At 38.0% G+C, this 13997-nt stretch overlaps 1 protein-coding gene across 17 annotated transcripts in view; it reads left to right on the top strand.

Moving 5' to 3' along the window:
• Positions 1–13997, top strand: part of col25a1 (collagen type XXV alpha 1 chain) — a 199888-nt gene that overhangs the window by 134744 nt on the left and 51147 nt on the right. For all 17 annotated transcript variants that reach the window (XM_028474638.1, XM_028474634.1, XM_028474632.1 and 14 more), the window contains exons 5-6: positions 9629–9655; positions 11512–11538. In XM_028474638.1, coding sequence (XP_028330439.1) covers positions 9629–9655; positions 11512–11538 — 54 coding nt within the window. The remainder of the gene's footprint in view (positions 1–9628; positions 9656–11511; positions 11539–13997) is intronic.

The raw sequence follows: 13997 nt of genomic DNA, 5'->3' as shown, positions 1-13997 counted from the left end.
GCGGCCACCGCTGCCAGCCACGATGGCCCCGCTTCCACTAGAGGAGGATATGAGCTCCATTTGAGGGTTTCAATCTCTGTATGTGTAACGTTTTACAGTGATGAAGATTAATACATGTGAGACAGACACGGGTCACGACTAGATCCTCCTTTCCTGATGTCTTCTTTTATCTTGTTAAATTTAGTAGATTGTTAATGAAATCTGGGGGAAAAAAAAAAGCAGTTCCTAGCTCTTTCTTTTTTTTGTGCGCAAAAACACAAGCTTTTTTATATGCACTCGGGGGAGCACTTTAGGCCTTCATTTATCATGTTTTGAATAATAAATGAGTGAAGCAGTTTGAAATATGGACATCTTTGATTCAATGTGAGTCAAAGGAAGATGAAGTTGCCAGATCTTGTACACCAGACATGGGCAACTGGCGACCCGGGGGCCACATGTGTAATTTTGTGCGGCACCGAAACAAATCCCCAAAAATTGGATTTCAAGAAGCTGCATGGAAGGAATATAAAGCCCAGCATAATGCACAAAATAACTCCCAAAACACACAAATCAAAAGCAAAAAGCACAAAGTACAAAAGAGTTTCCAAAAATACGCAAAATGACAACAAAGAGACACAACAACCACTTAAACAAACAAAATGGCAACAAACGCACATTACAGAATAGCTCCAAAGACACACAATTGCACAAAATGACAGGAAAATACAGAAAACGACCGCAAAAATACAAAAAGTGACCCCATGAATGCAGAAATTGACAACAAAAATGCTGAAAAATACGCAATTACAACAAGAAAACAACACAAAAAATCACAAGCTCACATGACTGAAAAACTGACAAAACAATAAAACCACAGACAAAGAAAAAAGAAAAATACTCACATTGGTCAGTATTCTAAATGCTGACATTAATGTTGATAATGTGGCCCTCAGATCAGATACCATAACATTTTTGTGGCCCCCACTGTGATAGTTGCCCATACCTGTTGTACACCTTAAATTTATAAACTTTTATTTATATATATATTTATATATATATAGCACCTTTTCAAACACATGGTTACCAAGTGCTTTGGAAAAACAAAATTTATGAAACATATTTTAAAAACATCACGTCACAACCAGGAGCAATAATGAAAAAACCACAATCCAAACCTAATACTAATGCAGCTAATGAAATTGTGGATTACTTTGCAGAGCAGAAAGAAACAAGTTGTTTTTTTTTTTTGTTTTTTTTTAAAAAGGTTTAATAACAATTTTTTTTCTTCACAAGCCAAAACCCATCCATAAAAATTATAAATAGTAATTCAGTAAAATACTTCCATATTTATTCGAGTCTCCATGTGGAATTATGGTTAGCTATAATGGCGATATAAACATAAATACGCAAGGTAATATCAGAATGCTTTAAATCAACAGCTACACATATGGTTCTGTATGCTGCTTTGAGGGCAGACCATCTGAAATCCAGTTGTGCATCACATTCACCACTCAGTAATTGCAGCTGCAGGAGGCCCATATAAAATCTACCTCAGTCCTGGGGTCACTTTACTGAGCATCATTTACGTCCTTTGTAATACGACCTGTAATTTAGCAGCACTGAACGATTTGAATGACAATATTCTTCATTTTTCTTTGTGGGTTTGGCATTGTTTCACGTCAGCTTTCTTTGCACATCTCCCTCCAGACTTTTCCATGGTTCTCCTCTGCTCTTTTATTATAAAGGTGGTAGGGACTTCTCCTGATTTTTAAAGTTTTAATACATTTGCTTCTTCTAAGCCTTTGCAGGAGACAGTGGTCACGGTTTGGCTTTGGATAAAAAGCAAAATGTGTGGGAGAGGAAAAAAAAAAAAAACCATCATCTTTGATTCAGTGGTCCACCATAAAAACTCAACAATATCGAACATGCAGGATGTTCTGTTACAAATCATCCCATGATGGGGGCTTGACAGAGGTTTTCCCAACATTAAGGAGGAGAATATGCGAGGCTTACCGTCAATATGATATGTCATTTTGAATAAGGGGATATAGTTCTTCTGCTTTATGGCATCCGAGCACTCCTCATAAGTGCATAGATGACTTGATTTTTAGCTCTCAGAGGAACAAATGTTTTTTAACTGAGGTTTTAGAAAATAATCCTTGTGCAAATGTGAAACACTGAATGCCAAATCCAGAAACGTGGATTTTCGCCCTTGAATATATAAATGTTCATCATAGCAACCAGGTTTATTCATGGTACGCAAGCATTGAATAACAACTGGGTCCTCTCAGAATTATTGAAATTCATGGAAATCAGATACAAACTAAGCTTTCTGAGATCAATTTAAACATTTAAACCTGCTGGAGATGATATATACTGTATACATATTTATATTAGTGCTGGGCAGTGATTCAAATTTGTAATTGCGATTAATCACATTTTTCTTTGTGATTAATCGCGGTTAATCACGAATAATCACATTATTCTTTGATTAATCGCGATTAATTGCAGTGTTGTGCGCAAAATTCAATAATAATTTTAAACGTAGTGTAATGCACACTTTTGTTTGAAAAGTACTGCTGCATGAACAAAACTGCAACAACGTTTGGCTTGTAAACACTTAACACAAGCAAAACAGGTGCTTATTATTAATGCCCTTTACACAGCAGTACAACATAATATAATATACCCCCAGAGACAGGATCAACTGTCTGAGCAAAAGCAACATTTTTGAATAAAGTTTTCTTTTTTTTTTCTAAACATATTTCATTAAAGAGCAGCAAAAACAGGCTATTTTCAGTAGCAAGTGTCCATGTAAAGAGTGAGGTGCGATTTCCTCTCCAGGTAACTTTTTAGTCTTTGAAGTCCATGTTGTACTCGATTTTCTTTGGAGAATCTGAGTAAAAAGAAATAAATAAATACAAATAAAAAAGATTGACAATGACAGAATCAACATGTAACGTTGGAGGAATTATACATTCCTCCAACGTTCCATTTTCTTACCCTTCTGCACCAATATTCTCCAGTGAGAGCAGCCGTTGATGCACGTTGTCACTTTTATAGTCGACTCCTTTTCGTACAACTCGTGTGCTCTTCTTGCGATGGTGCTCCTTGAGGGAGGCTCATACCTGCCGTCATTCGTTGCGATCCGCGTCTGCAACAATACTTATCGACCTGCAGTTTGTAGCTATCCACGTCGTCATGGCATTTGTTAGCTTGTCTTGCTTTTGTTAATCGATGCTTCGCCCACACGATGCATCCAATGTGGACTGCCCGAGGCCTCCGTTCGCTGTTTGTTTGGGTGGACGATTTGGTAGCGTCAACGGTGTGCGTTTAAGCGGTACGTAGGACTTGAAGTACTCTGGTGATAAGAAAATTCAGCTTTGCAGTAGCTACAAATTACGTTTGTTTCATCTATATGGCCGCCTGGAAGGGATTTAGGGAGTTCCTTTCTGTTCTGGCTCTTCATCGTGTAACCTAACAACATCCAACCCAATGAGCAACGGACTTTCAAAATAAAATAAAAATTAAAAAAACTGTGTTAATGCGTGATAAAACATTTGTCGGTGTTAATTAATTACTGTTAACGCGATAACGCATTAAGTTGCCCAGCGTTAATATATATATATCTATATATACCAATTTTTTATAACATATACAAAGTGTATGCCTCACATGGATCAATAAATCAAAGATCAAAGGTAGAAATTACCTCTCAAAACTTCTTTTTGATCTCCACTGTAAACTCTGTCTTTCAGTTTCGGAAAAGTTTGCGCATTGCATTGTGGGATGCTAGATTAGATTCCCTTTATTTGATATGGACATCGCAATTACATTGGTAACCCGGTCGTATTGTTTTGAGTGTGTTAGCACGTGTGCTAATTTACAACACCTGTCCACAGGAAGCTTTTAAAAAGTGGAGTCCATGGTTGGATTCTTAGAAATGGTTTTAATTTATCCTTCCTCTGATTTCTTCTGTTTGCCTGAAAAAAAAAACTCTGCCAACGTGACTCCCCAGCACATCTCTGGAAGTTGGATACAGATGTTTCTGTTGAGGTTTACACAGAAAGATTCAAATCAGGACGAAATTAAATGTGCTGTGGACTTCTGTGAACAAACTACAACAACAAATGGTGTCACTGTCCATCTTGTCTGGTGAGGAAACACAAGACATCACTGTAAGAAAGCAAAAAAAAACACCCGTTCATGGGTCTCTACTATGGCAATCTACTGTTGTACATTTCTTGCACCAACTGGAACAATCTCTTTTTAAAACCATTAAGAAAACTTTATTGAATAAAGTATAACCATTACAGGCAATTAATAAACACTGTGAACCAAACCCAAGCCAAGCACATTCCATGCAAATATTGAAGCTCTTGATACGTGTTCTAGCTTCTAGGGCGACCGTGGCTCAGGTGGTAGAGGGCCATTTTCTGATCGAGAGGTTGAGGGTTCGATCCCAGTACCTGACTATGTGTCGAAGTGTCCTTGGGCAAGACACTGAACCCTAAGTTGCTCCCAGTGGTCGACTAGCGCCTTGCATGGCAGTCCTGTCCCACTGGTGTGTGAATGTGAGAGTGATTGGGTGAATGAGCTGATATGTTAAGCGCTTTGAGACTGCTTCAGTGTGGTGATAAAGCGCTATATAAAATCAAGTCCATTTACCATTAATGGTTAATCAGTTGGATAATAGGCAGTGTTCTAGTTATGGTTTGAATGCTGAGAAACAATGTGTAATGTTGTGTTGAACTGAAGAGAAATGATTGCTTTGGTTCATTCTTAAAAGATCTGAGGTCAACTCGGGGTCATTGTTATTTGAGTAGCACTCAATTATGCAATGATTTCTCAAATCTTTTCTTAGCAAATCTAGAAGAAAAAACTTCTTATTCAAAGGTTTTTGATTGCTTAACAACCATGAAGGTTCATGGTGTTCTACAGCGTAGCTTGCTTGTGTGCAATGAGTGGGAATAATCAACAACAAGCAGCCTGATTAACCTTAATGTACCCTCTTCAGGACTGCTTTTGAAAGACCAGACAAAAAGAGGTGAAACTATGCACATGTCGTGATAAGAAAGCTCCTGATCTCCATACTGAGACCACAAAGCTGCAAGAGACAGTTTGACAAATAGACATCTGCACTTTCACTGGATTAAACTGCACTGGTCTTTGCAGCAATGCTGTTTAATAGTCCCTGTAAAGGGCCCTCGTGCACTCGTATAAGCTTTAGGAAGAGCTCCGGTGGGTGGTGTTTCTGTGCAAATGTTGGGCCTTGTAGAATAGAATTGCACATTAGTGAGAAATTATATTCACATTGTTAATGGGCAGCCCTCTGTTTAATTTTAGGTGGCCCCAGAATTACAAAAAATTGCACAAGGACAACAGAAATATACAAATTGACTACAATTATGGTAACACATTCTCACTCCCAACTCATCACATATAGACGCTAAGGAACGCTGTGACGCTAAGGGTCGGTCCGTGGCAACAATTGTTTTCATGGCATTTCTAGTGAGAAATTTAGCCATAACTTATGGTTTGGGATCAGGTTAGAAGTCTTATTTTGAAGAGTTGTAGTGAAAAGCAGTTTATGGACCCTTAGCGTCACATAGTGACTCAGGGAGCGCAAACCTCCAAGTTTAGAAGTACTGTATCATCTCCAAAATCTAACTTGTTCTTCCTTTTGACATTGTCTCTCAGCTCAGCAAATTTCATTGAAATCAAGTCAGAAATGTTTTAGATACCACGCTAACAAACAGCCACATTGACAGAAAGACGGACGGACTTAAAAACGCTGCTGAAAATATTACCTCCTTGGTGGAGGTAACGACAAAAATATACAAAATGAGTTCAAAAATACACAAAACATGCACATAAAACCCAAATACCACACAAAAACACACAAAACTAACACAAAAAAAACACAAAACGAGAGCAAAATATACAATTTGATAACATAAATAAACAAAACAACAGCAAAAATAGACAAAACAACAACAAAAACAGACTAAACCCTTTGTCTCCACCAAGGATGTAATGTCCATATCCATGCTCAGATTGGTCATTATTCAAATTTTTGTAGTGAATGTTGATAATGTGGCCCTCGGATCAGACAATCACATTTTTGTGGCCCCGTTGCGATAAAAGCTGCCCATCTATGCCACCTTGGTATATTGCTATATGAATTTGAGATGGAAGAGTTGTTAGATACATTAAGCATCTCTAATCTCCATTTAGCCATGTGACTTCCTTTATTTTATCCAGTCCTTTACAACTTAAATGGTGTTATAATTCTTAGGCTCCCACTTGTATTTGTGCAATGCATGAAAATGTTGTGGTTTCTTCACTCATCACGAAACAATCTGGATTGGTTTCAATGGTTTAGCGTTTAACGCAGTTTTCTTTTCTTTTACACAAATGGGAAAACACAGTGCTGTAACTTTCCCTGCCAGTTGCGTTTACGGTGCCAAATGCAATACTTTTAACAAGCGTGATTACAAGGAAAAAGTTAAGCTATTTCAGATATTTTTTGTTGTCGTTTCTACACTTTATGTGTTTGCAGAACCACCCTGTCAATAGATTTCACTTTGCAGAGGCAATTTCCCCCTCTCAACAAAACAGCTCTCAGTGATTTCCTTTTTGCTGCCTTTATGTATAAGGAACCTATTTAGTGCCTCTGGAATCTATTTAGCTTTTATTAGTGTTAAAAGTCACATTTGATTGCAGTAGGTTAGTTCTGTTTTTTCCTCTGGAAACCGTAATCGGAAACACTGCTTTTCCGAAACCGAGCATTTTGTGTTTACAAGTGTGCTGTGGCTCGTTGTATGGCAGGCAAGTAGGCAGTAGGACCACCTTCTTAGATGTAAGGGTGCAATGGTGCTCCCTGTGTCTCGACGAGTTAAAAAGCAGTTGCTTGGGATCTGATGCAATGTGCGGGGTCGTAACCTTTTGACCAACGTGAGTCAAGTGCAGATGGAGCTGTAAATCCATGCTCTAAAGTACATAAACAAAAGGCTACAGATTGCAAACCAGGCTTCTAAAATGATGTCCAAAGGCAGTGAACAGGCAGAATCTTGGCTACGGGGGGGGTTCTTGTGGTAGAAATTGGCCGAGGTGCACGGCTTGACTACTTCTGGAACATTTCTTGTTTAAACTGTGTGTATCTACAGGTCTACTATTCTGGGTCAGCAGCCCATAGACTCCAGACGTCTAACGCTTATCTCATTGATCCAAAGCTTAGTGTCAGAGTCGGTGTCTTTATCTTTATTTTCTTTGGACACTAGTTAGATTTTTGGCAATGTTCAAAAAATTAAAGAAAAAGTGCAGTTTGTCATAAAACTCAAACTGTCAAGCAAAGTAATCTGGAGCACCTCCTGTTGGCTGGAATTTGAGTATCACACATTTAGACTCCAGAAGATTCCTATCATCATGTATCTTCTGCACACGTTTTGACTCGGGGACTTTGCTACTTAAACACACATATACAATAATCAAATGTTAGAAAATGGCAATTAAAACTGTAGATAACAGCACGAGGTGAGAACCATCAAACCAGTCATTAGCAACTAGCAGCCAGGGGGCCACATGTGGCAAATTCTCAAAAATTGTAATTCAAGACGTTGTAAGGAGTATGAAGCCCAACATGATAAACAAAAACACACCACAATACATAAAATGACTCATAAAACATGAAATGACAACAAAGACAGACGCAACAAACACTTCAGCAAACAACAATAATAATAATGATAATACGTTTTATTTAAAAGCACCTTTCAAAACACCCAAGGACACTTTCCAATGTCATAAAGCAATAAAAACAGGGGCAACAGAATAAAACAAAATGACTACAAAAACACAAAACAACACATTTCACAATCGCTGTAAAGACAAAATTACACAAAATGTCAGGGAAATACAGAAAAACAAAAAAAAAAATGCAGAAAGTGGCCCTAAACATGCACAAATCGACAACAAAATTGCAGAAAATCATAGAAAAATACACATAATTACACCTAGAACACAAAAAATAACAAAAACAGACTCCAAAAAACAAAAAAAATGACTAAAAACTGACAAAACCTCAAAATCACAAAGAGAGAAAAAAAGACAAAACCATTTCCCCTCCTGTATTAATGCTCTGATTGATCATTATTCTAAATGCCAACATGAATGTGGATCAGATGCAATCACATGTTTTGTGGCCCCCGCTGTGATAGAGGTACCAATCCCTGCATCAAACCAACTGAAGACACTAAAATTCAAAGATTTGGTCGACATTCAAATCTTGCACAAAGCAAATCAAAATCACACCAAATGCTGCTTAAAATAAGAGAAAACTGAACTTAATCTCAGTGGAATATGCATTTAAAAAAAACAAAACAAAAAACAGCCTGTAAGTAACACAGAAATCATTTAAAAAAGTTTTAAAAAATGTTTACAAACCGCATTGTGAATGGATACAAGTGAGAAATGGAAAGATGAGCGTATAATGACGTGCAATGTGCCTTTAAAATAATAATAATAATAATATTTTCCACTGTTTTGTTTTCCTACATTGGCTGTGACTGATTAAATTAAGGAAAAAAGAGGAAAAGCAGCAATGAAGCGACTCGATTGTCTGTAATTTTATTTATTTCATTCTTTTAAAAAAAAACAAAACAAAAAAAACCCAACAACTTGTTTGAATAATTTAAATAATAATCTAAACCTAATAAAACATGATGTAAGGGATTATTGATAAATTAATTAGTATGGATAAATAGGGAAGTATACATATTTTTTTCTGTTTGTGGACTTGTGTAGTGATGTGGTCAAACTAAATATGTCATAATGGGCTTTTTCGATGTATGATCTCACAGCGTTCTATTATAAAAGCACATAATTATCCCAACACACTGTAGGTTGGAGGGTGATTACATTCCACTAATGCCAATTTAAAGGAGATGGCAACATTTTTTCCAAATATGCACTGGGAGCAAACGAGAAGCCCACCATTCATGGCTTTTTCCTCTCTTGTAAACAATAAAATGCATTTTCTTATATTAGTTCAACCTGTATTTACAGCTTTTTGTTTGAGCCGCTGCTTCACCCAGGGCTTTTATTTCTTTTCTTATTTTTTTTGTTAACTTGGCCCACCCAAGCGCTCCTGCCTACTGATAGACGTTGGATGTGAAAATCTACAGCGTAAAGAGAAAATGACATGTTTCTCTTGTTCGAGCCACATTTTTTTTACTATACGTTTGCCAATACTCAGTTTGAGATTACAGGATTTGATCGTCTATGTAAACACGGGACTTGATTTGAGTGTATTTTATATTTTAATTGTATGTTTGTGTAGTCCCGGCTGTCTGCAGGTGGTGCAGCAGGCACATTTTGGCAGATTGTAACGGGGACTCTAATCAAGTCCTGATATTGGAAGAAAAAAAAAAAGCACATAACATTTTAGTGCTTTCACTTGCACTGGAATGGTAATAACGTTTTGTTTAAACTTGTCTTAGTTTCTTGGTTGAAGTGAATTTTTTTTTTTTTTTTTAATTTGTAACATTCCCAAAACATCTCAGTTACAGTATTTCCACTACAATAAATGTAGTCATTTTTTTTTTTGTTAAACATGTGAACAATCTAATATTCATTTCTCTCTTCATAGGGCCCTCCTGGTCCAAAAGGTGAAAAGGTGAGTCACGTTGTACTTCTTTTTTTAATACAATAATCCTTTTGATCGTTTGTTTGACTGTTTAGAGAGAAATGTTGACTATTGGAGACGGTTGGCTGGAAAATAAATGAACGAATACCAGTGTCATGTCTGTGCGGTACGCTGCAGCCAGCTGCTGGTTCGCTTTACCACAACGCCTGATGCAGAGGACAGCATTCTGTATGATTAATAATCCCACTGCTATTATCATTTATTTTGAAGGGATAATGTGCTTTAGTATACTCTCAATTACATGCAAATGTAGACAATTAAGCCTGAATGATGATACGCAATCCTAGTTTTGTTTGCACGACATCTAACAATGGAGAAAAGTACCCAATGAAGTGATGCAATTGGCGATTTTTGACTACTGTAAGTGGCTCAATTCTGATTTTTAGCTGAATGTCAAAGATTTTTTACCCCCACAGTTTTATTTAGAGATGGACGATATGATTGGCCCACCGATATTTACCATAAAATGTAATATCGTTGACGTCAGTGTCATTTTTTAGTGAATTCGGCTGTATTTCCATTAGTGAAGTTGAATAAATATTCTTATTTTGCACAGATGATGTTTATTTGTGAAATACATCCAGTGAGGACCACATTGAAAGTCCATGTCAAGATTGATCGTGTAACCCATTTGTGTCAAACTTAAGGAGAAAATGAAAACGTGAATCATTGTTTAAACTATTAACAAAATCAGTTGTAAGTTGTGGATTTTTTTTTTTCCAAATCCATGCCATTTTTGGCAAATTACTTCACAAAATCTCCCCAAATTGAAAAAAAAATTGATAAAAAACATAAAAAAATCAAAGAACATTTACGTATCGGTCACTTATTGCTAAGATACTGTTGATGCCTTCAATACTTTGTCTAATTTATAACTGGAAGTGCAAACATGGGCACATTAATGTTGAACTTGTTTGTTTTCTTGCCTAAAACCTGTGGCCTACTTGTGATCCAACTGGTCCGTATTTGGCCCTTGAACTAAAATGAGTTTGACACATCTGATGTAACCTAATATTAGGTGTTGGGGGAGGGGGCCTGTGTATATGTCGGTATCGGTTAGTTCTGGAAATTAGGAATTTTGTATCTGACAATTGGCAAAAAGCTAATATCAAACATGCCTAATTTTTTGTGACAATTCCAGATGAAAATGTTTGCTCAAATCTGAGCTGTTGTAGAATTTTTACTCTGGATAGCCAACAAAAAAACTGACCCACATATTTAATAATCAGTATTCGCATTGAAAATGAAGCAAACTTCACGTTTGGATCACGACGACTACGCGTTTAGTTCATTCTAGTTCTGTAGCTCCATTGCAACCATCTGCGGTGGCTACAATGAGAAACTCCCTTGTGTGATTCCACATGAATAAATGTTTAAATTAGCTCTCGAATGTATAGGTTTTCTTCTTTTGTTTCAAAGTAAAGTTCGGTTTTGTTTTGGGTTCAGTCTAATGTGATAAACCAAAAGCCTTCACTTTTTCCTCCATCTGCTGAGATGTACCTCGACACCAGGCAGCGAGCCAAAGATCTCTGGGGCAATAGACTCTGGTCCGGCTGCCCAGTTAGCCGCCCACACTCACCAAAAACCACCAAACCTCACACCAGAGCTCTCTTTTCTTTCATACTCAATTCATGTCAGTCCATGTTATCTGAAGTGATTTTATTTCCAACCGCAGGCAATAGCTGCGGTCGCCGTGTTGCTTTTTATCAGTGTGTTCGGAATCGTGTTTCAATGATTTCAGCGTGACCCTCGGGTTATTGTTAACACTATATTTCTGAATGCACCCATAAATTATGAGACAAATTCTTTTCCTTTGCCTTTTGCAGGGGGATCAAGGTGACCAGGGACCGCGGGTATGTAGTTCATTCCAACTTATTGTGATTAGCAGTTGAATGTGTTTTCCCCTGCTGAATTGTGGGTAAAAAAGGTTTGAGATGCATGGAATTCCTGGGATAGTGTTCTTCCATTGCGGCCAAATGCAACAGCTTAAATCTTCATCCCAAATGGGGAAAGGAAACTTATTTTAAAAGGCATGGAGTGGTTGAACTTTTGAGAAAGTCAAGTTCTTTTACGGCATGACCTTAGATGTGATGTGAACAGAAGCGATCGAGGGTCGCGCACGCCCTGCGATAATTAAAAACCAAGTAACTCCTTCTGTAATTACTCATGATTCACTTCAATCCTCACATTCAAAGCCTTAATCATTTCCAGCTCTGCAGTTTGACATTTCTATAAGAGAGCAGCTTCTAAATGATGATGATGTGAGTGTTTTTCCGTGCTTGACAGACTCTGAAATGAATTACTCTATATCTGTGCTCCGCAGTTAGCGCGGACCGCTCATTTTTCCTCAAATAACGCTGAAAGAAATAAGCACTCTTTGAAATGCCAGACTGCACAGGTTTGTTTAAAGTAGACTGCATTAACCAGGAGGGGGGTCACAATGGGAGTATGCATAGGCACACTTTCACTTCCCTTTGTATCTGCTGCTGTTCATCAAGAGTCAATTGTGTCATGTCACAGTCACTTTAAGTGGCTGGAAGTGATTTCCATGAGGCCAGAGAGCAACGGGCCAGGTTGACAAGGGAACGCGGCAACACAGTTTGTCTTTTTTTCCTCCCCAGAGCACAAGTCATCTCTGAAGTCATTCTGTCTTAACATTGGCACCCGCCCAGATGTTAGTCGTTTGACTGTTCACTCTTGCCGGATCTCCTTTTGGCTAGCTCACGCACCACTTCTGATCTAAAAGTCAACACAATTGAGCTTTTGCTGTGAAAAGTGATTAGGAATCGCCTGGTGAAACATCAAATGTCACACTGAATATTTTCAAGTTACGCCTGTGTTTACACTGTGGGTTGTACGCGCGGTTTTTCCCACTTTGACCAGAACTACAAACCCATTTCAACTTTTGTTTGATGAAATAAAAAGAATTGCATATTTATTATAGTTGCACAAAAACCCACAGTGCTAAAAGAGGCGGAGGAGAACTAACGCTAAACTACTCCCATTGGACTAGTTTCTAAGGTTGTTCTCATAATTTGTAACCTTTTAACCAAGGAAGTAGAGTCATCTATCTCTATCACTACAGTCATTTATTCCGCGGAAACAGCTACGCGGTTGATAGAGTTTTCCTTGCGAGAAGCCAAGTCACATTTGTCTTTTCAAGTAAACAAACAAACCGTCCCCTTGAAGATAGTGTTTCATTAGGTTTCAATTACGGCAAAGTTGTCCCCGTAACAGATACAAATTGAACATGAAGGACTGCAGCGGCATGACAGTAGACGAGGTCAGCAAAAACTATTTGCATTACCTTTTACATCAGAGCAGTGTATTGACTTTGCACATTAGATTTGTCAGCAAACGCAGCAGAAAGAATATTAGGAAGATTTCCTTAACAGATGAAGGCAAAAGGACAAGTGTAGTGTAACCTTGATTTCAAGCACTGGGAGTTGATGAAGCCCATATGGACGCACATGTTAACAATAGTGTGTCAGAAGTGTGTCTTTGTTCACCGCACGACAACAAGTTACCGTACATCGAGCCGAAACCGCTTCAAATTGGCAGTCGTATATTAATGACAGAGGTTTTTTTTTGTTTAGACACTCATAATGAATGACCGTAAGGTGATGTTTCGAGGTCATTTCAGAACTCTTTCTTCAGTGTGTGAGAATTTTCTCATCGATGCCCATTTCCTCTGCCTTTTTCCCACATGTCAGGGTCAGCCATTTGTCTGCCCCCCCCACCCCACCCCGAGGGCGCAGGCCACATCCAAACATTAAAGGTTAACCAAGCAACAAATAATGAGTACACTAGTTTCAAACAAATGCACGACCACCACCAATGCAGCTCTAAATTTGGGATCCACATCACTCTAGTAAACCACCTAAATGTATCCCCGGTAAAGGTGTGTGTGGTCTTTTGGAGGGTTACTGGTAAAGACAGCTGTAAGACAAAGGTCAGGGAATGTGTGCGTTGAAGAAAGAAAGAAATTCCTGAGATTTTTGTAATGCTCCTGCAAAACAAAATAAAAACAAGATTTTACGTTGGATTTTAAACGATAACAGACGTCCACCAAGTGCCAAATATCCTCTTTGCCAGATATCCGCAGTGATGGATCAGTGATTTTGATCATGGTGCAATTTTTTGGGAAAAATCACAATGAAATGTGTAATCCAGATCTGATCCAGAGGAAACGCAGTGGGGTAATTGATGAACCAACCCCAATATAACTGATAACGGTGTAAGAAAAAAATGGTTTTGGCGATATATCCCAACAATTCAACATGCGATTATCATATCGAGCCCAAAAATGTCC

This window comes from Gouania willdenowi, chromosome 18, assembly GCF_900634775.1.
Source record: "Gouania willdenowi chromosome 18, fGouWil2.1, whole genome shotgun sequence".
Classification (NCBI taxonomy): Eukaryota; Metazoa; Chordata; class Actinopteri; order Blenniiformes; family Gobiesocidae; genus Gouania; species Gouania willdenowi.
The sequence above is the reverse complement of the archived record's forward strand: the minus strand, read 5'-3'. Positions and strand labels throughout refer to the sequence as shown.